The 24623-nt window shown below is 31.4% G+C and overlaps 2 protein-coding genes across 2 annotated transcripts; one reads left to right on the plus strand and one right to left on the minus strand.

The window, feature by feature from the left end:
• The first annotated feature begins 5145 nt into the window (after positions 1–5145).
• LOC132640493 (systemin-like) lies at positions 5146–11071 on the plus strand. The gene is made up of 6 exons (XM_060357100.1): positions 5146–5224; positions 5369–5409; positions 8192–8237; positions 8391–8431; positions 9397–9490; positions 10452–11071. The coding sequence occupies exons 1-6, from the start codon at positions 5191–5193 to the stop codon at positions 10622–10624; spliced, it is 429 nt and encodes a 142-aa protein (XP_060213083.1). The 5' UTR covers positions 5146–5190; the 3' UTR covers positions 10625–11071.
• Positions 11072–23412: 12341 nt separating this feature from the next.
• LOC132642297 (monothiol glutaredoxin-S6-like) lies at positions 23413–24111 on the minus strand. Its single transcript, XM_060359540.1, has one exon. It carries the CDS (start codon positions 23958–23960, stop codon positions 23649–23651), a length of 312 nt encoding a protein of 103 aa, XP_060215523.1. The 5' UTR covers positions 23961–24111; the 3' UTR covers positions 23413–23648.
• Positions 24112–24623: the final 512 nt, after the last annotated feature.

Here is a 24623-nt window from a genome sequence, read left to right on the forward strand (position 1 = left end):
TAATTTATCTAGAAACTAATAATTAAGTAGTCTTTTTCTAAAAAAATTAATCTAGAAACTCAAAATCCTAACTCGTCGACCTATCATTCATTGGTTAGGGTTTGGGGAAAAGGCTATCTGGAAGTAATTAAGGTCTTCTTTTTTGAAGGAGCTTAGTGTGTTGCGTGTTCTCTTTATTCTGTAGATATACGATCCTAGGAAGGAAAGTCCGAATTTTTTTATGTAGATCGATCAATACCGTTATATTCAAGTGATCGCTCCAAGCCGAACAAGATTGGAAAATAGCCTTAATGATCGTTCGTAATTGGCTTAACATTTAACGTACATATGTCATGTTTGTTTTTGTTTTTGTCCACCGTTACAAGTCACTAAAAGAATATTTACAGGTAAGCCTCCTTAAAATGTGAGATATGTAATCTTGGAAATAAAACAAGTTAATTACCAGCTATAGGAGGTAAAAGGGATCTAATGGAATAATTTTTTTTATACTGACGATGTATATAACTTAAACTCTTTATTATATGTGTATATATAAGTTATATTATCGTAGGTCTTTATTACAGTTTGATTTATTATCATGCTCAAAAGTCGGCATTGTTCAATGTATATTATTCTAATTTTAAAGGGATAAGGCATAGAAACACCCCATAAACTTTTTTTTTCCGTATTACTTACCCCTTGAAATTATTATTTACCCCATTCACTAAATAACTAATACAAAAAATTAGTTAAAACACATTATGTGCAAACACACGTTTACTATAAATAAAAAATAGGGTTTAAATGTGTTTTTTCATTTGATTCTTTCAAAACTAAACAAATAATTATACTAAAGTCCTGTTAATCGCCGGGACTTATATGTGGCAAGACAATTCCTTGTCCATACATCAAAAAGTCATGGTGATCCACTAGGGATTGTCAACAATGTGTTCCAAATACTGCGACACAATTTATACTAAATTCTAGTGATCGGCAAAACTTGTGGCAAGATAGGTATTTGCCCATCTATTCATACTTATCACCCGAATTATTTTTGCTAAACCTTTTTGAAACGGGACCAAAACTTTAATCGCAGCCCAAGTGCTATTACTTTTGAAGTGTTGTGGAAGGAATTGGATTTGACCCCACTCTTTAAATTTCAGCTTCTTTTTTTAAGAAATATTTAAAAAATAATTATGTCTTATGAGTAAATAATATTTGGACAAAATGCTTTTCTAGACAATAGTATCGGTTTTCACCTTGTTCATAAGCAAGATAAGCACACATTGAACCTTCAAAGTTTCTTCAATTTACGTGTAAGCAATCATTTCCAGTTTCCAGCTCACAAGTCACAACTCTATAAACGTACCTTCGTCTAGGGGTGCTCAGGTACAGTACGATTTTAAAATTTTCGATCTGATAATTTTTATTTTTTAAAAATAGCCTATCATGACCGTACAAAATTATTTCGGTATGATAAGATACTTATAGGTTTGGTTTTGATTTGTACGATACAGTGAGTCGGTAATTAAATTTTGTTCGATTTCGACTTACGTGGAGTGGAGAAGTATGACTTAGACAATGGTGTGAACAGTTTCATACTTGAAATGAATGAAAAAAAATTGTCACCGTACGGCGAAAAAAAAAAAAAAACGAATGAAAATTGTCTAGTTTTTGGTTGGCAATGATACATATGTTTGAGTAAATATGTTTTGCATAAAACTATATGTAATTAAGTAATGAATTTATATTTAGTAGTATGTGCACGAAGTTCTTAGTCGGAAGGAACTAATAGCGGATCCGTCAAACAAATGATCGCCTTTATATACACTTTAAGAGTTTAAGTAGGATCCAGCTATATATTATATGTAAATATAAGAAATGGAATACACTTGATCAACAAACAAGACACAATAGTTAACTGGAAAAGAAGAGATAAGAGTTTTGCAAATGAAAAACTGTTTCTAGACATATTATGAGAAGTGCTTACTTCAGAGTAGAACTTTGTCTCCACCGATATTCTACTCTCAAAATATAACGACTCACTTAAGAACGTTTTAATGTGTACTTAAATAAAACTTTCAAAAATTGTTAAATCTTTCAACTATTTGTATAGAAAATTTGGAATAAAAAGAAAAGAGACTTTTGAGGAGATAGAAGATCAAAGATCAAATGTAAGACGCTTCAAGTTTAGATTCTTTTGTAAAGGGTTAAATACATTCTTTTACAAGAATTGGATACATCTTTTCAACTGTATTCATGTCCTATAAAATTTGAATGCATCTTTCCACACACACAAAAAAAAAAAGACGTCTTATTTATAAAAAATTCATTAAATTTTGAATAACTCAAAATAAACTCAATGACAGACAACCGAAAACATCACACTTTATGCGTTTTTTTTTTAATTGCATTACAAGTGTTCTGTGTACTATTGTCTGCTTAAAGTAAATTTGCCACGAACTATCAAAATCCCCTTCTCTGTATGATGGAAACTGCATCCTCTTTATCTCTTCGACACACAATCAAAAGGTGAAATTATTGCATATTCATGATTGAATATACTCCATTAATGTAATTTGTAAGTTCGTAACATTTATAACGTGCTAAAATTTCCTTTAAGTTCAATTTACTCATGGTCATGGTATAAAAGGAATTTAACAATCAAGACACTTTAATTTTGGTCCTCAAGTTATTGATGAATTTTACTTTTGACCTTTGTAATATTTGGCTGAGCACATTTAGAAGGTGTTTGACTAAGCTTATAGAGTATAGACTGGTCAAACTGGCTTCGAAGCACCTTTTAGCTTATCTACGCGTTTGACATACACCCAAAGTGCTTAGAAGCCAAAAGCCAAAAGCCAAAATTTGATCACCCTGAACTCATCTTATAGACACTTTTAGTTTGATCAAATTTTTAACTATTTATTTTCTAATTCACAAAATACCTTTTACAAAACAAAACCTCTAACTTCTTCTTTATTACATATTTGATGTTCATCATTTTCCTTACAAGTGTTTGTTATCAATTTCAACATAAGCTTTAATTTCATCCAAATATATAGCTGCTTATTATTAATCTAAGCACTTAAAAGCGCTTATCAGCATGTAATGATTATTAAATATTTACAACCACCATTAACGGGATCTTAACCTTTGACTCATGCAAATGTATGTTTTAGTCTATTATATAGGAAATATCATAAATTTAGATTATTTGTAGAATTAATTATCCTCAAAATATGGAGTGGCAATACAAATTAACATAACACAGGTATAATTAAATAGTTCACAATAAATAATTCATTAAGTTTGAGAAAATTCAGAAGCATAGAGACCACAGGTGCACACTATTATTAATCGGAGGTTATGCATGTTTTACCATATCGCGAGGATCAAAAATATAATTTTCCAAAAATTGAAGGACTAAAAGTGTTATCCCAAATCTTTATAACAAAAATTAGTTGATAATATGGTACATATGATAACGAACCAACTATTACAAATTAAAATTCACTAATAATGTATAATTATATTTACACTTATATATTTATATAATATAAATACTTAACCACTAAAGGATGCGGTGCAATGAATGTGGATGCTTCTCCCTTAATCAAAGGTATCGGGTTCGAGTCCTGAGTATAAATAAATCCTTGGTAGGGAGCACTTCCACCCGAATGAGCCCTACACGGCGCGAATCCAGAATGCGGACATGGGACACCGGGTGAGAAACCAAAAAACGTAAGTATATTATAATTTAAGTAATTATAAGTTTAGGAAAAAGACAGTAATGCTCAATGATGAGTAGGGGTGTTCATAGTTCGGTTTGGGTCGGTTATTGATTAAAACCATAACCAAACCAATTTAGTCAGTTTTTAAATGTCTAAAACCATAACCAAACCAAATAAAATAATAACCACCGGTTTGGTTATTGTCGATTTAGTTCGGTTTGGTTCGATTTTTCGGTTTATGACTAGCAGCCATGAGACTTATCAATAAAATATTAAAAAGTTGAAAAAGACATGTTTTTTTTTGTTCAAATGATAAATTTTATTTATAGTTTAAGGTGAAACATACATCATAGAAACATTTTCACTATTAGTGATAGTGTAGTACTCAAGTTACCCAAAGTTACTAAACTATTACATATAGAGCTAAAAACTAACTTAGTAGCGGCTGCACCATTTTTGTCATCTTAATACACATACCTGGAAATAAAGTAGAGCATAGGAGCTTTTAGTTGTTGTTTACAAACATACATATTAATTAAACATAAAGACTACCTAAAATTAAAATGAAAATATATGAAATAAAAAAAAAACTTTGTGTAATGATCCCAAACTTTGGGGCAATAATTGCATTTTGCCCTCAATTCTTCCATTTTATTAACAAAACTTTGTGTAAAGATCCCAAACTTCAGATGTTTTTCTATTATTATCCCCAAGGCTAGGGTTTCGATTACAAGGAGTTGTTCTTTTCTGCTTTTTAGGAGGATTACCCACGGAAGAAGTATTAGGGCATTACCATGTGCTTGAGTTACAGCAAATGCTGATGTTACTGAAGTATCTTCTATAGGAACCTCCAAATCTACAACCTCTGTCCTTTTCATATGAAAAATATTAGAAGTTAGGACTCATTCAAACAAGAAAAAAGAAAGGTATAAATTCGACAAAAAGAAGAAGAAACAACCTAAAATCAAATGGCTGACAAAGAAAGGCTAAAAATTTAAATTAAAGAGATTAGACTCTAACGTGAGCTTCTGTTAGTAGGTTTACACTTAACACTTAAAGAGTTAAAAGACTTAAAGACATGAGCTTGGACATATTCTTAAAAACATGGGCCTTAAACAATCATGTGAAATAAGTAGACCAAAAATCAAATTAATGATTAAAAGGTATAAAATATTTATAATTATTTATGAAAAACTAATATTATACATATAAATAATTATAAAATTTATGTATATAATTTATCGGTTTGGTTCGGTTATTTATTCGTTTATTTTTTAATAGAACCATAACCAAACCAAATATTATCGGTTTTTAAAATTTAAAACGAAATCAAACCAAACCAAACCAAATGTTAGTTTTTTTATTCGGTTTGATTAAATTTTCGGTTTAATTTTGATTTTAACCAAAACCGCGAACAACCCTAATGATGAGTATATAAAGCTCATCTCTGAACCATTGAAATAAACCAAGAAAATCCATGGAGACTCCTTCCCAAGATATCAAGAACGAAGGTATCATCTCTTCATATGTCGAAGTAATTTTCTACTTATTTCATCTTCTTTTAGGATGGAAGATTTTTTTTAATTATTTTTTTAATCATATTAAAGAAGTTAAAATGAATTTTTAGTAACTTTAGTCATGATATTATCCTTCAGGGGATGATGCCCAAGAAAAACCAAAGGTGGAAAATGAGGAGGTAACTTAATTAATTTCTTATTCGACTTATTTTTTATTATTTTTGTACATTTTGCTGTCAGTTTATTTCATTTTTACAATAAACCTAATAACTTTTGTTTTTTATTCACTACAAGAAAAAATATATTTAGCAACAATTTTTTTTTAGTGTCATAGATTGATTATTGTTGCAAAAAGTACTTTTGGCAATAAATTTTTTTTTTGTTGCATAGACTTTTCCCAACGGCTGTTATTGCAACAACGTGCAATAACTTTTTTGTTTTATTGCCAAAAGCACTTTTTGCAACAATAATCAATACAATGGCAACAAAATTAAATTCTTTGGCAATAAAAAAATTCATTTGCCAACAATAAAACTAAGTTGTTGCAAAATATTAAATTTTTGTTGTCATTTCTATACTTTCTTGTAGTGAGTTTTCCTTCTATTATTCAGTTGTTCATTACACTATCCCAACCTTCAAAATAGAAAATGCAGATGGAAGGAAAAGAGGAAGGACATTACATGAGGAAATAATTTTTCCCCAACTCCCTCTATCTCACACTTTTTCCTTTTTAGAATGACAATTTTCTTTTGAAAAACTATTTAATCTTGACATTTTCATTGCTGAGACCCAATACCCAAGTATGGACGACAAAATTAATCCAAACCCATGTAGCCTGCCTCACACGATCAAGTTTTAATAAATTTGAGCTAGAGTAGTTTAAAGGGATAGAGCACTTTGCCGCCGCCTTAAGTTATGGGTAAATTTTGGTTTTGGTTCATGTGATATATGATTTAACATACTTGACCTTCAATTAATCAAGATGTGTGTTTTTGGTCCTTTCATGTAAAAAATATGTTATATTTGAGTATTTATAAAACTATACCAGCGTCAAATATGAAGTAACAAGACAAATTTAACTTAATACACAAGTAATTAAGTGGTGAAATGGTTAATAATTATGATAAATTTGTGAATGTTCACAAGTAAAGGAATTAAAAGTGCACAAAGTTTAGAATGCCTAGTCAAATAACATAGCGACCAAAAAAAGAATTAACCAATAATTCCGGGACCAAAAGTGCTAGTATTGACCCGTGATTTTAAAGATGGAATGATTTGAGCATAGCCCAAATTAACCCGTCAAAAATCAACACTCCAATTAATAGACACATGTTAATGCTCAATCTTGATCCATGAAATACTCAATTTTAACCTATGAAAATGTACTTTTGATCCCATTTGGTATTGATGTCTAACAAATAGAGCATCTGAATCACCATTTTGTTTATATTATAAGTCTGTCTTATATTAATGGAGTCATAAAATGTATAATTTGGAATTATAAAAATGATGAGTCAAGTTGGGTGGGTCGAGTTATAGCTCATTGTTTAGCTCAGCACCCCGTCATCTTCGGGCAACGTTGAATAATGACTCGTTTGTTTTCAACGCATTTTGACTTGCTCAATTTTGACCTAATTCGCCTATTTATCACACTATTTGTCACTCCTTTAAAATGATAGCTTTGGGACATTGTAATACAATGTGCTTAAATATCACATGTCTTCTTTAATTTTTTTTAAATTTCGCATTCAGTCAAGCATCATATACAAAATTGGACAAAGGAGATATTATTTGATTATTGAAGGATATTGATCATATACAAAATAATTCGTGATCCTCATCTGAAATCTAATAATGTCTCAAAATTTTGAAATCTGTTCAATACTTACTATGGAACTAGTCTGATTATGGCCTAACTCTATTGGCACCCTTCATAGAAGGTGATTAAGGGGGGATTAGGTTCTCTCTTAGGTGTATTTTTGCTTTTATTGTTATCAATGGTAATATTTACAATTGTTGCTTAAAAAAAAATTGAAAGCGCTCTTGCGAATTTTTCTTTATTTTGATTTTTAATTTCCTTTCATTTCTGTTCTTTCCTTTACATTATATTACTAATAATCATTATATAGATATCCTCAAAACTGAGAATAAACCATAAGGCTTATTCTCTATTGTTAGATATGAAGAAAAGAGACGGAGCACTTTTTTGTCAAAATCGATCCAACCAAATATAATCTTCCAACACGTCAAGTTTTAAGTTTTAATGAGTTTGAACTAAAGTAATTTTGATAATGAGTTGATTTATACCCAAGTTTAATTCATCAAAAATCAGCAACCCAAATAAATTCATAATGATTTTCAATGTTGACTCATGAAAATGTTCAAGCCAGGAAATTATGTTCAATGACATTAAAGATGGATGATCCTATACATTTGATCCCTCCCCCTCCTTTCGTCCCTCACCCCTTCCACTGCCTCATGGACAAATATTCAAGTTAAAGCGCAAAACTTATTAAAACTTATAGTTTTGCTCACGGGACAAAGCGAGGTAAAAGTTTCAAAATCATCCACTTTCAAAATCATTCTTGTAAATCACTATGTTCAATCTTAATTCATGGAAACATATCTCTTATATTGTACTTCCCGTTTTCTCTTGATATCTAACAAATTGCATTTGCATCACCATTTATATTTGTTATAAGTCTGTTTTATATTTTAGTCCATTTTGATCCAATTTATCTTTGAGTAAAGTTGTATAATGACTTCAGTCAGTTTACTCGCTCAAATTCAACTCAACCTGCCCATTTGTCATCCTTATATACAACACAACTCATTCAAAACAATTAATTTCATACTTTGTATACAATTTGCTTCATGGCTAGTCAAACATGCTCAATAAAATTAAACAGATATATCATTTATTATTGACGGACATTGATTCTTTTTTCATCAAAATTACAGGGAGGAGATGAAAAAGAGACTCCATCCGAAGATATCAAGATCATAGGTATCATCTCTTCATATGTCTAAAAGTATTTATTTTTCTTCTTATTTTTTCATCTGCTTCAATACAATATTTTTTTGAATCACCTTAAAGAAGTTAATAAGAGTATAATTTTTGGGAAACTTTAAATCTTTAATCATTAATATTATCCGCCAGGAGATGATGCACAAGAAAAATCAAAAGTGGAACATGAGGAGGTAACATAATTTCTCCTTCGATATTTTATTATATTAATTTTGTATATTTTTCTATCAGTTAATTTGATGTTCACAATTTGTATATACGTAATCGATTATGCTAGATTTCACAAAATAATTGGGATCCACATGATCTGAAATATAATAATGTCACAAATACAAAATTTTGAAATCTCTCCGCTAATTTTTCTTTGTTTTGACTTTTAATTCAAAGAGACACATATTTATCAAGGAGAAGTGTCTATATGGTTGTGTTTAACCTACAAATCCTGCCAAGTTTAAGATTTTACCTAATTATTTGGCCGAAATACTTTTTTCTACTCTCTATCGCGCACACACTTTTTCCTTTTTAATATGTCCTACAAAGAATATATCTTTCTCTTTTTGGAAATTATTTGATCTTAACATTCTCATTGTACCCAGTTTGGTTAGCGTATTATTGTCCTGGATTATAATTCTTGGACTAATTTATCTCACCTAATTTGATGGGATAAGATGGAATATCCAGAATGAAGTCTGCAATTAAATTTATACTGTATTTAGTTTATGGTATAAATTTATCTTGGGATATCCTATCTTATCCCCGTACCAAACGACCTCTTAGAGCATGTTTGGATGGACTTAAAAAAAGTAGTTTATAAGCTTCTTTAGATAAACTAAGCCAAACAGACCCAATTTTTTCTTGGGCTTATTTTAAACACAAAATGACTTTAAGCTGGCCAGCCAAACACTAAAAAAAATTTGAAAACAGCGCAACTTATAAGCCGATCCAAACGGGGTCTTAGTGACATGACTTTTTCAAACACCCACTTAGTTGGTACTTTATATACAATTTGCTAACATGTTAGAAATCTTTAATTTTTAATATTTTACATTTGGTTTAACATCGTCATACAAAATTTATAGTAGGAAACATATGATTTATAATTAAAGGATGTTATATTTTTTTTCCTTCAAAATTACAGGAAAAACATGGAAAAGAGAGAACAACTATAAGGCCACCAGGAACTATAAAGCCAGCAAGGACATCAGCACCTCCAAGAAAACGTGATCCTCCCGGTATGCAGACAGGATAAAATACCACAGCCTAATAGATAAATAAAAAGTTCAAATATGTTGACCTGAAAATATATTTATGGTATATTTGACTAAATAATGTAATTTGGTTATAGTACTTTGAAAAGTTTGTTAGATTGTTAAGTTAAGTGGTGCTTGTTAGGGTTGGGCATAAATACCGAAAACCGAAAAACGGGACCGAACCGAATTAATTCGGTTTTTCGGTATTCAGATTTTTGGGTTTTCGGTTCGGGTTCGGTTTCAATTTTTAAAAATTTTGGGTTTTCGGTTTGATGTTCGGGGTTTAGGGTTCGGTTTTTCAGGTTTTCGGTTTTAAACCGAAATTTTATATATTAGCCCAAAAATATTAAATAGTCTAATACCTGGTGTTCCATTTTGTGTAAATTTGAGACGGAGGGAGTAGTCAATTTCTTTCATGCTGTATGATTTTAATACAATTTCTAGAGCGTCGTAATACTTAGAAACACGTCCAACGTACCAGCTAAAGGTAAAATTATCGAAGGAAAATACACTAATGGATTCTGGGATCAACAATTCCCTAAAGAACACATAATTTCTTCTCACAAGTGGTTTTTATTTAATTTTGAATCTCACAATTCATAAATAAATCTTGCATCTCAATTGAAAAAATATGAATATTTTGTCTGTGAGACATGAATATCCAAGCCTATCTTCATCTTCTGAGAGAATAGAGGGAGTGGCGGTGCTTAACAAGACATCAGTAACCATATCTTATACTTCAAATTATAAACGAAAGAAGGAATAGCAAATTATTCTGCTATGTCAGAAAGGTTTAAGAATGGGCATCTCCGTAGCAAACTATATGGATTGGAATCTCTGGCTTTCATTTTGGGCAATGGTGCTCAGCTGCAATTCACTCTGACAAAAATTGCATGTTAAAATTCCTGCTTGACATTTCTAATGCACACTCATTTTCGTTCAGGCAAACCTGCTGCTGCTGAACAGCGCCACTGCCACAGTTTCAGCGCCGCTGCTGCTAAACTGTGCTGCTACCACGGTTTCCGCGCTGCTGCTGCTAAACTGCGCCGCTACCACAGTTTCCGCACTGCTGCTGCTGCTGCTGAACAACTGTGCTGCTGCTGCTGCTGCTGCTAAAACTGTGGTGCTGAAAGCCTGAATTGAAAACACCGAATTGAAAAAATTGAAACCGAACCGAATCAAACTTCAAAAAACCGAAATCGAAAGAACCGAACCGAACTAGTTTGGTTCGGTGTTCAGTGTCCACTTTCAAAACACCGAAACCGAAATAGCCGAACCGAAATAAAGGAAAACCGAACCGAAGAACCGAACGTCCACCCCTAGTGCTTGTACTCCACTTCCTTTCTTTTTGAATAATTTTCAACTACTATTTTAAAAGGGTGGAGTTGTCACCCAAGAAATCAATCCGATTGTGGTAGGTCACTTCAATTCAATTATATTTCAGACCTTTATGTATCGTCTGATGATAATGTATCATCGTTTCGTATTGTATCGTATCGTATCGTATTGTATTTTATTGTATTGTATTGTATTGATAAATACAATATTTAGATAATTATGTCACTTTCCGTCGTTTTGTAGTGCCATGCACTAGTAATCTGAAAAATAACTTTATTAGTTTCACCTAGCTTGCCTAAGGTAAATCCCCCTGTTTAGGTGAAAATTCTGCCTCCTCCGCAGCCATATGTGTGACAATGTTATTGTTGTGAGACAAGCTAAAATCAGCAGTGACAGTAGCCAGAAGAAAATTTCTTGTGAGATTCTTTAAATGTTGGTAGAGGGATTAAAGATTCATCCGACAAATACTTTCAATAAGCTTTTGTGTATGCAGAAAGTTTTGAAGAATTAAATAATTCAAACATAAATGAAATGCACCATAGTGATGGTGAAGAAAACGAGTAGAATTAGAGACAAAAGTTTTAAAAAAATATATGTATATTTTTTCTCCTTATTAACACTGTCCTTAGATTCGAAACAATTTTTATGTTTGAATTGAAACACGTATAATTACACATCAGCGAAATGTATTTAAGTGATCCAGTGAAAATCATATTAGAGTGTCCATGGTGGAAAGAGGCTCAGCTTAGGTGTAAGATGTTCAAGTGAAATATTTGAACTAGTTTAGGAGGCCGTCTATGTATCCACCAAAAGAAAAAAAAAATTATAGGTTACTTTATGGTATCAAAGAAATTAAGTTGGAGTCAAGAAAAAAAAATACCTACAACTAAACACGAGTATTTTGTCAACTTATTCGGTATTAAGTAATAATTCAAGGATCAAAATTGTTATTTCCTCCGTTACGTTTCAATTTATGTGAACATATTTGACCACGGAGATTAAGAAAGAAAAGATTATTAGAAAGAAAAGATTATTTTTAAACTTGTGGTGTTATATGAGTCACATATATTTTGTGTGGTTATAAAATCATTGCAGAAAGATAAATTGTTTCCTAATATAGAAAGAGATCATTTTATTTTAGACGAACTAATAAGAAAATAAGTTCAAATAAATTGAAATTGAGATCTTTTAGATAAGAAAGGACAATGAGAATTAAGTTTTCATGTGGTAAGAAGGACACTCTTAATAAAAAGGAGATTCAAGGAACATGGAGCATGCATAAGTTGAGATACACAGACAACATGGCATAGAAAATTTAAAACTATATTTTAAACCAACTACCAATTTTTTAATTTAGGCATTATTCCGAGGTTCAGTTTACGCCAGTGTATCAAACCTAGGCTCATACAAGTTTGCAGGTCAAGTGGGTGGCAGATAACGTGGGACTGCAAATACGCACAGACGAATCCACAATCTAAATTATAATGGGTTCAATTTTTAATTTAATATTGATCTCGTTGTAATATTAAAATTATAAATTCGTTTCTAATACCTGTTGATATTTTAGTAGATTTACATATTTACTTATACTCTCTGTTGAAAGCTATGATCCGATAAATCCTTAGTCGGACATATGACAAACCTGTGGATTGGTATAAATGTTTTATACCTATTGGCTGCTCAGCTTAAACTAATAATTTTCTGTCATATCAGGTATTAGTTCTTTAATTTTTTATATATATACAAAAACGAAATCAAGATTTTTACCATTCAATATAAGAGAAATTTCAATAATGTACAATTCAGTATATAAAATTACATTTGTGTAGTCATAATTTTAAATTAGACCTGTATTGACACTTTTTGACGGTATATAACATTATACAATAATATATTATACAACTTTATACACTTACTGTATACAATATACAAACCTTGTATAAAAGTGTATAATAATGTATAAAACTAGTATACAATATTATACAAACTTATATAAGAGGTTTTTATACATGAGAGGGGTTTATACATAATATATATATATAAGGAGTGTTTATAGGTTGTACAGTGGTGGTTCGTGGTGGAGGAGCTGGTAGCTCGCTAAAGATGGAGGAAGAAGGAAAAAACAGAAGGGTGAAAAAGTTGCTATAGCGGGTAATAAAAAAAAAGATGGGCTAAACCAGGTAAATATTTTGCCATAATTGACATACAATGTTATTTTCCCTTCAATATATATATATATATATATATATATATATATATATATATATAAAATAAAATAAAAAACATACGAAGAAACAATGAAAATTAGAGTACTATACCCAAAAATAAATTTAACCTTACATGTATAAAATAATATAATATTGTTAACGAAGGGACTTCAAAACCCCTCATAGTACCATGGCTCCACCTATTTATATGCATTCGTAAAAGTATTTTTATATGTATTTGCTAGTTAGCGGGCTCGACCTCAGACACAGGATATATTCTCAAATTGGAACAGCGAGATTCACTCAATCGAAGTAAACGATGCGTACATAGTGTCTACGGGTGTATAAAACAAACCGACAAATCGCATCAAATCGATAAATCGAGTCAAATCGAAAAAAAAACCCAACTTGTGGTTTGGTTTAACTTGGTTTGGTGTTGAAAAAGAAAAAAACGACCATAATTGGTTTGGTTTGGTTTTAGCTAAAAAAAGTCAAATCGAACCAAACCGACCCGACATTACGTGTATTCGATTTTAAAAATATCTTATACATAAAATATTTATTTGTAATATAATTTGTAAATATTTCTTAAATGTTTTCATAGTTTTTTGTCTTTTATAATATTATTTTAAGCTTGAACTTAGAATTTTGAATGCCAATAAATTTTATATCCCATAGATATTAGTAACTCAAATAAAGTTCAAACCAACACTAATGCTAATAAAAGAAATTCAATTCTAACACTAGGACTGACAGCAATATTGGATATCTATTCTTTAGTCTTGCATAATTGGTTTAGAGCGTAAAAATACATAGCTTAATTTTTTTCTTTGTCATGTAATTAATAGTTATTAGCTGTACTCATTTTAGCATAACTTAGTATTTAGATTAAAGTCATTTTCTTTATGGCTTATTAATTAGCAATACTTATTTTAACCGATTTTATTATCTTTTTTGTTGAGTATTTTAATACGATATCCTCACTCATCTCACATTTTGTATTATTTTCTTAAGAAACACCTTAGTTATATAGTTGTATCTTACTAGGACTAAAGAAATATTTGAAGTAAAAGTCATATGTTTTGTATGAAGACTTTTTCGGAAAAAAACCCAAAAAGCCCGATAAAACCGAATAACTCGAGAAAACCCGAAGTTGAAAAATCCGAATTTTATTGGTGTGATTTGGTTTATAAATTTAAAAACCCGAGGAAATTGATTTGATTTGGTATTTGAAAAATCCGAACCAATCTGATGCATGTACACCCCTAAATTAGTGTCATAGGGAGCACCCAGCACAGCAGAGCCAATCGTGCAATGAGAAAGTGATGGGCATTGAATTATAATGAATTATTGAGGTTCTTATTCAGTTTCATAGACCTCTCCCACCCCCCTCGCCCATGCTTCTCCACCGCCACCTCTTCTTTCGTCGCCGCTACTACTACTGGCTCTTCCTCTTAGTCAAAATCCCTGAATCTTTATTCAAGAATTATGAATTGTTTTCTTATGATATTGTTGTAAAGAATGAGACTTGAGTCCTACATTGGTTAAATGGAAAGCTGATGCGGGGCTTATATAGCCTTGAGCTCTCCCACCTCAATAGCTAGCTTTTAGGGGTGTTGTTCTCCTAAGGTTGTATCAATGGTATCAGACAGGGGCGGATCTATTAAGGGACGTGGGAGTGCCACCCCACCCGCAAGCTTCGTGTATAGTGTATACAGACAGAACCTATGTACAAATAATTAAAGTGGCACCTGAGAACAAAATGACTCCTTGGTTCCAGTGGTGAAGGGCACTCTTTTCTTCTGTTCAGTCACGGGATCGAATCCAGCTAGGGCTGGGCATCAATACCGAAAACTGAAAAACCGAACCGAATCGAAACTTCAACAAACCGAACCGAACCGAACTAGTTTGGTTCGGTGTTTGGTGTCCATCCTAAAAAAATCGAAATCGAAATAGCAGAAACGAAGTTTGATAAAACCGAACCGAAAAACCGAACGCGCACCGAAATTTAATACATTACCCAAAAAAAAATTAAAATAGTACAGACCCATTAAGTTTAAAGCAAAAAAAACCCAATTGTAATAAGTCCTCTTTTGCATTTGTATGCCTAATTTTTCACTTCAATTGAGAAAATCAAATATCCTTAACAAAGAAAGGTAACTAGGATGTGTTTTTTGGATTAATGTATGTCTTTTATGTGTTTTCTTAATTATTCTTACGGTATGTATATAACACCTAGTAATCCTATATCATGATTATAGTTTTTTGTTCTTGTGTATCCTGTTTGTTTGATTTTGATTTCAATTTATCAGTTTTATGTTTTATTGCTTTTGAGTGGAAAAGCGGGAATAGGAGGGGTAATTAGGGATTATCATGGCTCCTTAATTATCGCCTTCTCCGCCCCATCGAGATGCGAAAGCAATAACTTGGCAGAAGCCAGCGCTGCATTATTTGGTGTACAATGGTGCATGGCAAATGGTTTCAATCAATTTCTCCTTGAACTTGATTCTCTTTTGATTGTTAATATGATCGAACAGAACGACCTCAGAAATTCCAAGCTCAGAGAGACTCTAAGCTCCCTACATACTCTTCTGAATCATGCTAACTTCCAGGTCACACACTGTTATAGAGAGGCCAATCAAGTGGCGGATGGCCTAGCTAAACATGGTGCAAATCTGAACCAACCTATGCTACTGACTGATCATAGAGTTTTGCCTAGAATCATTCGTGGTTCTTACCACTTGGATGCTTGTCAGTTGCCTAGTTTAAGAATAAGATATGACAAAGCTAACTTCTTTGTCAGTTGATCATTTATTTTGATTCCAGTTTAAGGGAATATTTCATCCTGATCACTATGTAATTTTCCTTAAACTGATTAGAGGTCAGGCCAAGCCCCCCTCTTCTTTTGTAAGCTCTCTTCAGTGAAATATCAGGCACATAGGCCCTTTGTGATTAAAAAATAAAAATAAAATTAGTGTCAATGGAATCGCTTCTAATATTATATCAAAAAAATCGAAATCGAACTGAACTGAACTTTAAAAAACCGAAACCGAAAGAACCGAACTGAACTAGTTTGGTTCGGTGTCTACCTTCAAAAAACCGAACCCGAAATAGCCAAACCGAATTTTGATAAAACCGAACGCCCACCCCTAAATCCAGTGGCTGTATTTACTATTCCCTCTGTTCCAAAAATATTTTCCTATTTTCTTTATTAGTTTGTCCCAAAAAGATTGACACGTTTCTATATTTAGAAATAATTTAACTTTATAAAATAATTTACAGTCACACAAATATCTAATATTTGTTTTGGAGCACACATTTCAAAAGTCTTCCTTTATTTTTATTTTTTAACTTTGTGCCAAATCCAATTAGGGAAAATTTTTTGGGAAGGAGAGAGTATATATTTTTTTTAAAACCTGCTGCATTGCAAAAATTCACAGGAAGTCTGCAACGTCACTGTGTTTGTTTTCCCATTAACTTTATATTGTCTTTTCTTATTTCTATAATTGTTGTTGATTTAGTTTCAATTAATAATTATTGTTGATTTGGTTTCAATTAATAATTATTGTTGATTAGTTTAATTTATTAGTCTTTGAGTTTTTATTTCTTAAAGTTGGAAACATAAGTTTCCCTCTCCTCTCATTAAAAAAAAAACTCTCTCTTTGTATATTGCTATAAACAAATATTTCATCGGAAAAAACCGAATAACCGGAATGAAAGTCCGAAAAGACGAATAATTCGACCCGAAGTCCAAATTGATTGAATGACGCATATCACCGGAAATTTTAAATACTGAATCCGTCTTTGGTATCACAGCCACTCACCACTCTCTGTGCCCATCGTTCTTTGCATGGTGACGCCCGTATGACAGTGTTCGGCCAGAGCTAGCAATGTCTAGTCCCTGTCGTCGAGGACGACGGATGCGGAGTGTGGTGGCTTGTTATGATGTTATTGCAAGGAATGGGTCCCACATCGGTTAAATGAGAAGATGATATGGGGCTTATATAATCTTGAGCCCTCCCACCTTAATAACTAACTTTTGGGTCTGATTCGCCCGAAGTTATATCATATTTTTACCCATTTCTCTTTAATTAGCTTAAAGCAAACTTTTTATGTACGGTCAAAATCATATTAAAAATCTAACTGACAACTAGTAGTGGTAATCAACTGGTAAATAATCAAACATGCATCAAAAATAGCTATATGTAGGTTGATATGCGACAAAACGTCAAAAGCTGAATTATTGTATTTGCTTGAGTCATCAGATATCATTATTTTTATTTATTTTGTCTACTAGTATGAAAATCGAACTTTTGGATCTACAAAAATATCTTATTGATATTTACAAATATCTTATTGATATTTACAATAATCATTTTTTTATTAGGGAAAAAGGAATTAAGGCTCAGTGATAGTATGTACATAAAAAGCTCATATTAACCATTGAAAAAGGGAACAAGAAAATCCATGGCAACTTTTTTTCAAGATATCATGGACAAATTTCTAGATCTGTTTAAATTCCTTATTACTTGTGGTAAAGGTATAGAATATTATTCTACTTCTTTTTTATCTTTAGTACAGAGAAAACCTTTTATCTTTAAGATATTAATGAGTTTTGATAACTTTGATCATGATATTGTTTTCTCAGGAAATGATGAGCGTGAAAAACCAAAGTTGGAAAATGAGGAGGTAATTTCTATTTTCGACTTTTGTTTATTTATTTCTATATATATATTTCTGTCAGTTCAGCTATATATAGCTTATAACGATGTATTTTGCAATGCTAAAGATCACAAAATAATTCGGGATCAACTTCAAAATTTTGGAAGTCCTCTCTTCTTTCTTTTGTTTTATTTTTCCCCTTTCCTTGATTTCCTTTAGCGCTCGTTTGGTTAGAAAATAAGTTATTCTGGGATAACAAATTTCAAAATTAGTTATCCTAGGATTGTTATTCCACCCTCAATGTGAGATAAAAAACACTATAATTCCGGGATAATCTCGGGATTAATTATCTCGAGTTTTTATTCCGACCAAACGTGGAATACGGCGGCACTAATTTTTATCCCAAGACTATTTTTGCTTATCCATCATACCAAACGAGCCCTTACACTTCAATATTTTGCTTGTGAGTGGACATAATTTTCGAGAAAAAGATTTATTCAAAGTTAAAAACAGTATTAGAAAATGAAAAGGTATTTTGATGAAAATTCTAGTATTGTTAATTAATAATGCTTTAAGTATTAGTTAAAGCAAGTAATCCGAAGTTAAACGTGAAAATAGTTTTGCGAAGTGTGCTAAGCCATTTTCTCCCTTTTTAATATGGAAAATGTTCTCTCGTAACAAACACTACATATAGTTGATTTACATTTTGGATCATTCAAGGGAGTACTTATCTTCTTTCTTTTTTTAGTATTTATCAGTAAATGATATTAATTGCTTCACAAAATAACAGGAAAGAAATGAAGAAGAGAAAGGAATTGTAAGGCCAGAAAGAAGATCAAGAGGTCCAACAGCTCCAGGAAAACATAAACCTCCCCGTTTTCAGACAGGCAACTATAGTTCCTAGCTCTTATTAAAATAAATCAAATTAGTTAATTTAATGATATTTGATTTTTTTGAAGAATTCTTAGATGTAACATAATTGGTGTGTGATGTTTGCTCTAGTGGTAAAGTACCGTTATATATCGTTCGGTATATTGGACGTTTGAGTCATTGAGTGAATTAGAGAGAATAATATTGTTATCTTCTTGGACGGCGTATTTTTTTTTCTGTATAATTATCCAGTATTTAGTGTCGCAATTAATTCGAAGTATGTAAGGCACACCAAAAGAAGAAATACAATCTACCAAATGATTATCTCATAATTTAAAAAATAAAAAAAATAAAAATCTTGCTAGGGTGGCTCACAGGCCAGGCAGCGGTCCACTTAGGGTTGGGTTGAGCTAGCCATTTGGAGGCCTTTTTAAATGAAGGGCTGGGTTGGATTGGGAGGAACCAATCCATTTTGACAGCTTTATACAAATTCTATACAATTATATAATTATTTCATATCGTTTTTATACACAAAAATAATATGAGAATTTAAGCATTAAGGGAGATATATATATTTCATACATAAAATTTTAAGCGAAATATTTAAGCAATGAGCGAGACATATACATTTCATGTAGTTTTCTACACAATTTTGAGCGAAAAATTTGGTATAACTTTTGTAATAAGTCTAAGGTTATGTTTTGTAAATAAAAAAGTATCGTCATATTTTATAAATATACCCTATTCTTATGTATATATATGTCATTTTCCCTAATTGAAATTGGTGTAATTACACAATTTGACCTATTTATTAACTCAATGTCACGTTGCATTTCATGTTCTAAAAACAAGTTTAGAGTACAAAAAGAGCCTTGCACCTTATCACCTCACAAATATAACATAAAATATATTCATAATTATTGTCTATCATTTGACCTGATTTGAGCAGGTGCCAGAAGGAGGTACAATTTGCAGATGAGAAGGTCACCAATAAAACTAAGAAATTGATAAACTTTTGGCATATATAGTTACATACTTACATGTATTTACTTTTTGAATAATCTGATAGTCGAAGAAAATTTTACACTTCCAATGCATAAAAGTTGAACTTACATAAAAAAAGGCACAAGCTAGCCTTCATTTGACAAAGCAGATTGATTGTGCCTTCATTTGACATAGCAGATAAATCAATCAATCCTGGATGTACACATGGTGGGATCTTATCCAAATCATATATTTACTGTTGAGTATTTGATTAATTAAATAAAGTATGCTTTTTCTCTAATGATTTAAGTTTTTAGAGAGATGATGATGATATTAGAATCAAATCGTGGATTTGAGTCTCACAACTACTATCAATTATCAAGGAAAAATTCCATGTGTCTAGCCCATGAAAAATTTCAAAGCAGCACATGAGAGAATATGATGAAAATATAATTAAATAAAATATAAATATATGTTCTCTAATAGCTTACATTTTAAAATGAGATGGTCAAACACTTTAACATTTTCTATGCTTCAAAGTACTCCTCTATCTCATTTTATATGATACTCTTTAATTTTTAGTCGGTCCAAAAAAAAAAAGACACTTTTTTATATTTAGAAATAATTTAACTTCAAAATTTTTTATGGAAAATTTACCGTCCATAACTACCTCTAAGACTTATTTATTAGTAATAGCTATCTTTTTCTTTAATTATTTTTTATAGCTTAATTATTTATCAAATTACCATCTATAACATGTTTTTGTAACTGCAGTGTATTTCCCTAAAAATAAGGTACCTCTTTCCCACTTACCCACAATCTTTTCTTTTTCAAATATTTTTCTCTCACCTATCAAATCTATTTTCTCCCTCACTCTTCTTTCTCTATCCGTTCCATCTCCTAGTCTTTTAAATTGATTTTCTCTCACCTACCAAATTTATTTTCTCCCTCGCCCCTCTTTCTCTCTATGTTCCATCACCTACCGTAGATCTCATTTTCTCTTACAAATCAGAAGAATCCTATAGTAGTAGCAGCAGCCATGATCGACCAAAAAAAAGAGCTCTAACAATGGTGAAGGACGATGGTGTGAAGCTTTATTAACTAGTCCAATTAAAAGTCTTTATTCATTATCTCTGAAAATCAACAACACTTTCTACTACTTGATTGTTCATGCGCAACGCTCTCTTGGCATCTCGTTCTTTGTAGCCCATACCCAAAAGTAAGGACAAAGCTTCATCTGGAATTTGAAGCTGCAAAAACTTGGCTTGAGTAGATGTCAAGGACTTTCTAGATTTTTCAATCTGACTGCTATGATATGCCACCACTCCATCTAGTAGCTCTAGCCTCAAACGTAAGGCAATCTCCGGATAACGTCATTTTTGTAACAATCTGAGACAACTCGCTTCTTTCCCATGAGAACACCATTGATGAGAGTTGTGGAACTTCATGCCCACCAAGTGTTTGATGAAATGTTTCAGTATATTTTGGTGTATTTCTGTGTATTAACAAACAATATATCTAATTTTTAGTATATTTCAGTATATTATTTCGCTGTATTTCAATGTATTTATCTCTTTTCGGTGTAAATATAGTGAATGTTCCAAATATAGAGCCTATTTTTACTACACTTTGTTTTCACGACTTTTGTATTTCGCTGTATTTCAATGTATTTCTGCATTTTGTATTTCTATTTTATGAAACAGTTTCTGATATATTTCATTGTATTCCATTGTATATACACATACTACAACTTTATATTTCTTAAACAATCAACCATATTTCATTATATTTCAGTGTATATTATTCTGTATTTGGAAATTTTTAGATCTTTAGTGGTTTTTGAATTCAAAAAGTTTTAATTGTGATAAAAGTTGAGAGAGATTCGTAAGCTTTTATGGAAGAACAACCGTTATGCGTGATTTATAGGAAGTTTTAAATTGAATCCCATAAATTTTTTTAAAAAAATTGTTCCATAAATAGGGCCTGATTTTACTCTTCAGTGATTTGTATAAAATATGGTTGATTTAATTTAACTTACTATTTAAAAAGGAAAAGAATATTATGTTTAAAAAATATAGCCTATTTTTTCTCTCAGATTTTTTTTTAAAAAAAATATGTTAAAAAAATAGAGTGTAAATTTACTCTAACGTGTTTTGTATTTCTCTATATTTCGCTGTATTTCACTGTATTTCAAAAATGCGAGATACAACTAAAATACAATCAAAAGCAGCTACGAATTATAAATCTTCAACTTGTATCTATAACTGGTTAAAAGCTATTAAAAGGTAGTTATTTGTGTAAATTTTTCTTTTTATTAGCCTTTCATGAAATGATTTATAATCAAATAAACATCCAATTATTGTTTTAAACCACAAATCCTAAAAATCTTCCCATATTTATTAAACTCGTGTTTTTTCAAACAGCTTCATATAAAATGAGACAGAGCGAGTAGCATACTTATTGTGATGCTTGTTAAATGAAATTAAGTGATGTAGCAATTATAGCAAGGTCGAATCCTAGCGTCTCCAGGATGCCTTTTATAAAGTATTTTTTTTCTCTGCAAATTGCACACTCTCTTCTCCTTTCTCGTCCCCTTTTGTGTTTACAAAATAAAGGGGAAAAGTACAAATAATTCTGCTGATGCTACACAATAAATATATTCAACTATGACCTCAGAAATTTTAAAGATAAATATTAATATGTTTCATGTGGTGAGCATTGGTACAAGTTATTTGGTTATATCCTGAAATTGTTCGATCAAATATTCTAACATATATTGCTCTTTTCAAATCTCTCTCTTACGCCCCTTCATAAAAAATAAAAATAAAAGATGTTTTATATGTATGTGTAATTAAGATTTTTTTTTTTGAAAATAATATGCATATATTGAATGCCGTGAAATCGTTTAACAAAAACAAAATTAAAATATCAATTTGAGATAAAAATTAAAATCTTATCCATATTTTAAATTGGAAATCATTTTACAAGAGACTAGTGACAATAAGTCGATAATGTTTGTGTAAAATCTGGAATATGTTACTGAAAAAGTTTGATGCATTTAGTCACTAAATTTTCAGTAAACAGCTCGTAGCTACTAATTTTTTTAGAAATTAATCCCATTTTTAGAAACTCAATTCAACCTCTTTAAGCTCCCCCCAACCCAACCCAACCCAAAGTAAGAACAACGTTGTTTATACAAGGACTCGTTTAGTTAACTAATCAATAGTTAGCATCAAGGCCGGAACTAAGAGAGTATATACATAAGGTCAAAATTATAAAATATGTAACGATTGAATTTCCTTAGCTTATTTACACGTTTACTTCTTTATATGTTAAATAGCTTTAGCAAAAATCGTGGCGCCATGATCATGAACTATATATACCAATAAGGGTTGTAGTGTAGTGGCTGGTAAAACTTCATCCTTAATCAAGAGATCTTGAGTTCGAGCCCCTTGGATACAGAGTCACCCTTATTAGGGAGTGTTTTGCACCCCAATGTGGGACTACCTGGCACGAATCCAGATTAGTTGGGCCCCAATGTGGGTACCGGACATAGGATGGGAAACCAAAAAAAAAACAAAAAAAAAAAAAAACAAAGAACTATATGTGAACAGCTTACATGAAGGTAAAACATAACATCTCAAAGCTTTGAGTTTGCTAATAACTTTGCTAAATCTAGTGAATGTTTCTTCTATAGACTTATTCAAAGTGAACATTAAGACATGCATGTTTGATGTATTCATTGAATTGGTGATAGAACACCTGGTGCTGGCAAATTTTTACCATGACCGTGGAATAACTTTTGCAAGATCTACATTAGAAAATGTAATAGTACTGGTGCAACAATAATAGGAGTTACTGAGATAAAACATATATTTATGAATTATTTTTATAGATGCATGTATAAAAATTAAACTCTATCTTTATTAGTACATCAAAATAGGATATGGGAGATATATAAAACCAACCATCGACTACAAAAGACTTGTAACTACTACAATTACAATGAAACAAGAGTCTAAATTTGCTAGCTAGCCAGTAGCTAGTTTCTCTCTCTCTCTATATATAAATATATATTTCTATATCCAAATAGCATTAGCCTTTAAAAGCAATTGTTTGAGCTTGCTTCTAACATTAAGACTCATAATCTCATTTGAACCACCAATAAAATCTTCTCCAATGAACACTGCTGGCACACTTGATTTACACCCTAGTAACTCTATCAATGCCTTCTCCATTTCCTTTCCGTTTGAAATTTTATCGAGCTCGTAAACTTTAGGGTTTGCTCCAAAACCTCGAATTAGGGTTTCAATGCTGTGAGAGATGCAACAAGTGCTTTTGCTGAAAATCACCACTGGACTTTCTGCTCCCAACTTCATCACCATATCCATGTTACTTTAGACCTTGATCAAGAGAAATTATATGATTTTTACTATATACGATTGCAGGTTGAGGTTTAATATTTTATTTTTTTATGTGTGAGATGTGTAATTGAAAGAAAAGAAGTTTGTAAAGGCTATTTGTGAGAAAATCTGTATGTTTGAGGCTTGACTTACTATGAGAAATATGAAATTGTAGAAGGCTATATAGAAGGCTTAAAGTGGTGGAATTGATGGAAAAAGGGACAAAATAGTAAAGGGTTACAAAAAGGACAAGTCGGTGGATATGCAAATTAATATTCCTTCAGCATATATTTGTCAAAAAATCCATTCTCCTCTAGGAGGTCTTGCTAGTTATATCACGTTTTAGTCCTGAAAATAACACAAGGAGTATTGAAGACATAATTAATTACCAATCAAAGGATGGTGCAGCGGATGAGCTGCTCCTCCCTTAATCAGAAGTTTTGGGTTCGAGCAAGAGTATGAAATATCCTTGGTAGGGAGCGCTTTCCCCCGAATGGTGCCCTACGCAGCGCGAATCCGGATATAGTCGGGCTCCCATGCGGGTACCGGACACCTGGTGGAAAACAAAAAAAATGACATAATTAATTACTAAAGTGTGCTTGCTTTAATAAATTAAATGTTTAGTTAATGATTGCACATTTGATCATGGTA

Source organism: Lycium barbarum, chromosome 5 (genome assembly GCF_019175385.1).
Source record: "Lycium barbarum isolate Lr01 chromosome 5, ASM1917538v2, whole genome shotgun sequence".
NCBI classification, from domain to species: Eukaryota; Viridiplantae; Streptophyta; class Magnoliopsida; order Solanales; family Solanaceae; genus Lycium; species Lycium barbarum.

Coding starts and splice junctions, on each gene's coding strand:
- LOC132640493 (XM_060357100.1), top strand. CDS start 5,191: ATGGAGACTCCTTCCCAAGATATCAAGAACGAAG. Junction 8,238..8,390: donor CGAAGATATCAAGATCATAG/GTATCATCTCTT, acceptor ATTATCCGCCAG/GAGATGATGCACAAGAAAAA. Junction 8,432..9,396: donor CAAAAGTGGAACATGAGGAG/GTAACATAATTT, acceptor TCAAAATTACAG/GAAAAACATGGAAAAGAGAG.
- LOC132642297 (XM_060359540.1), bottom strand. CDS start 23,960: ATGGATATGGTGATGAAGTTGGGAGCAGAAAGTCCAGTGGTGATTTTC.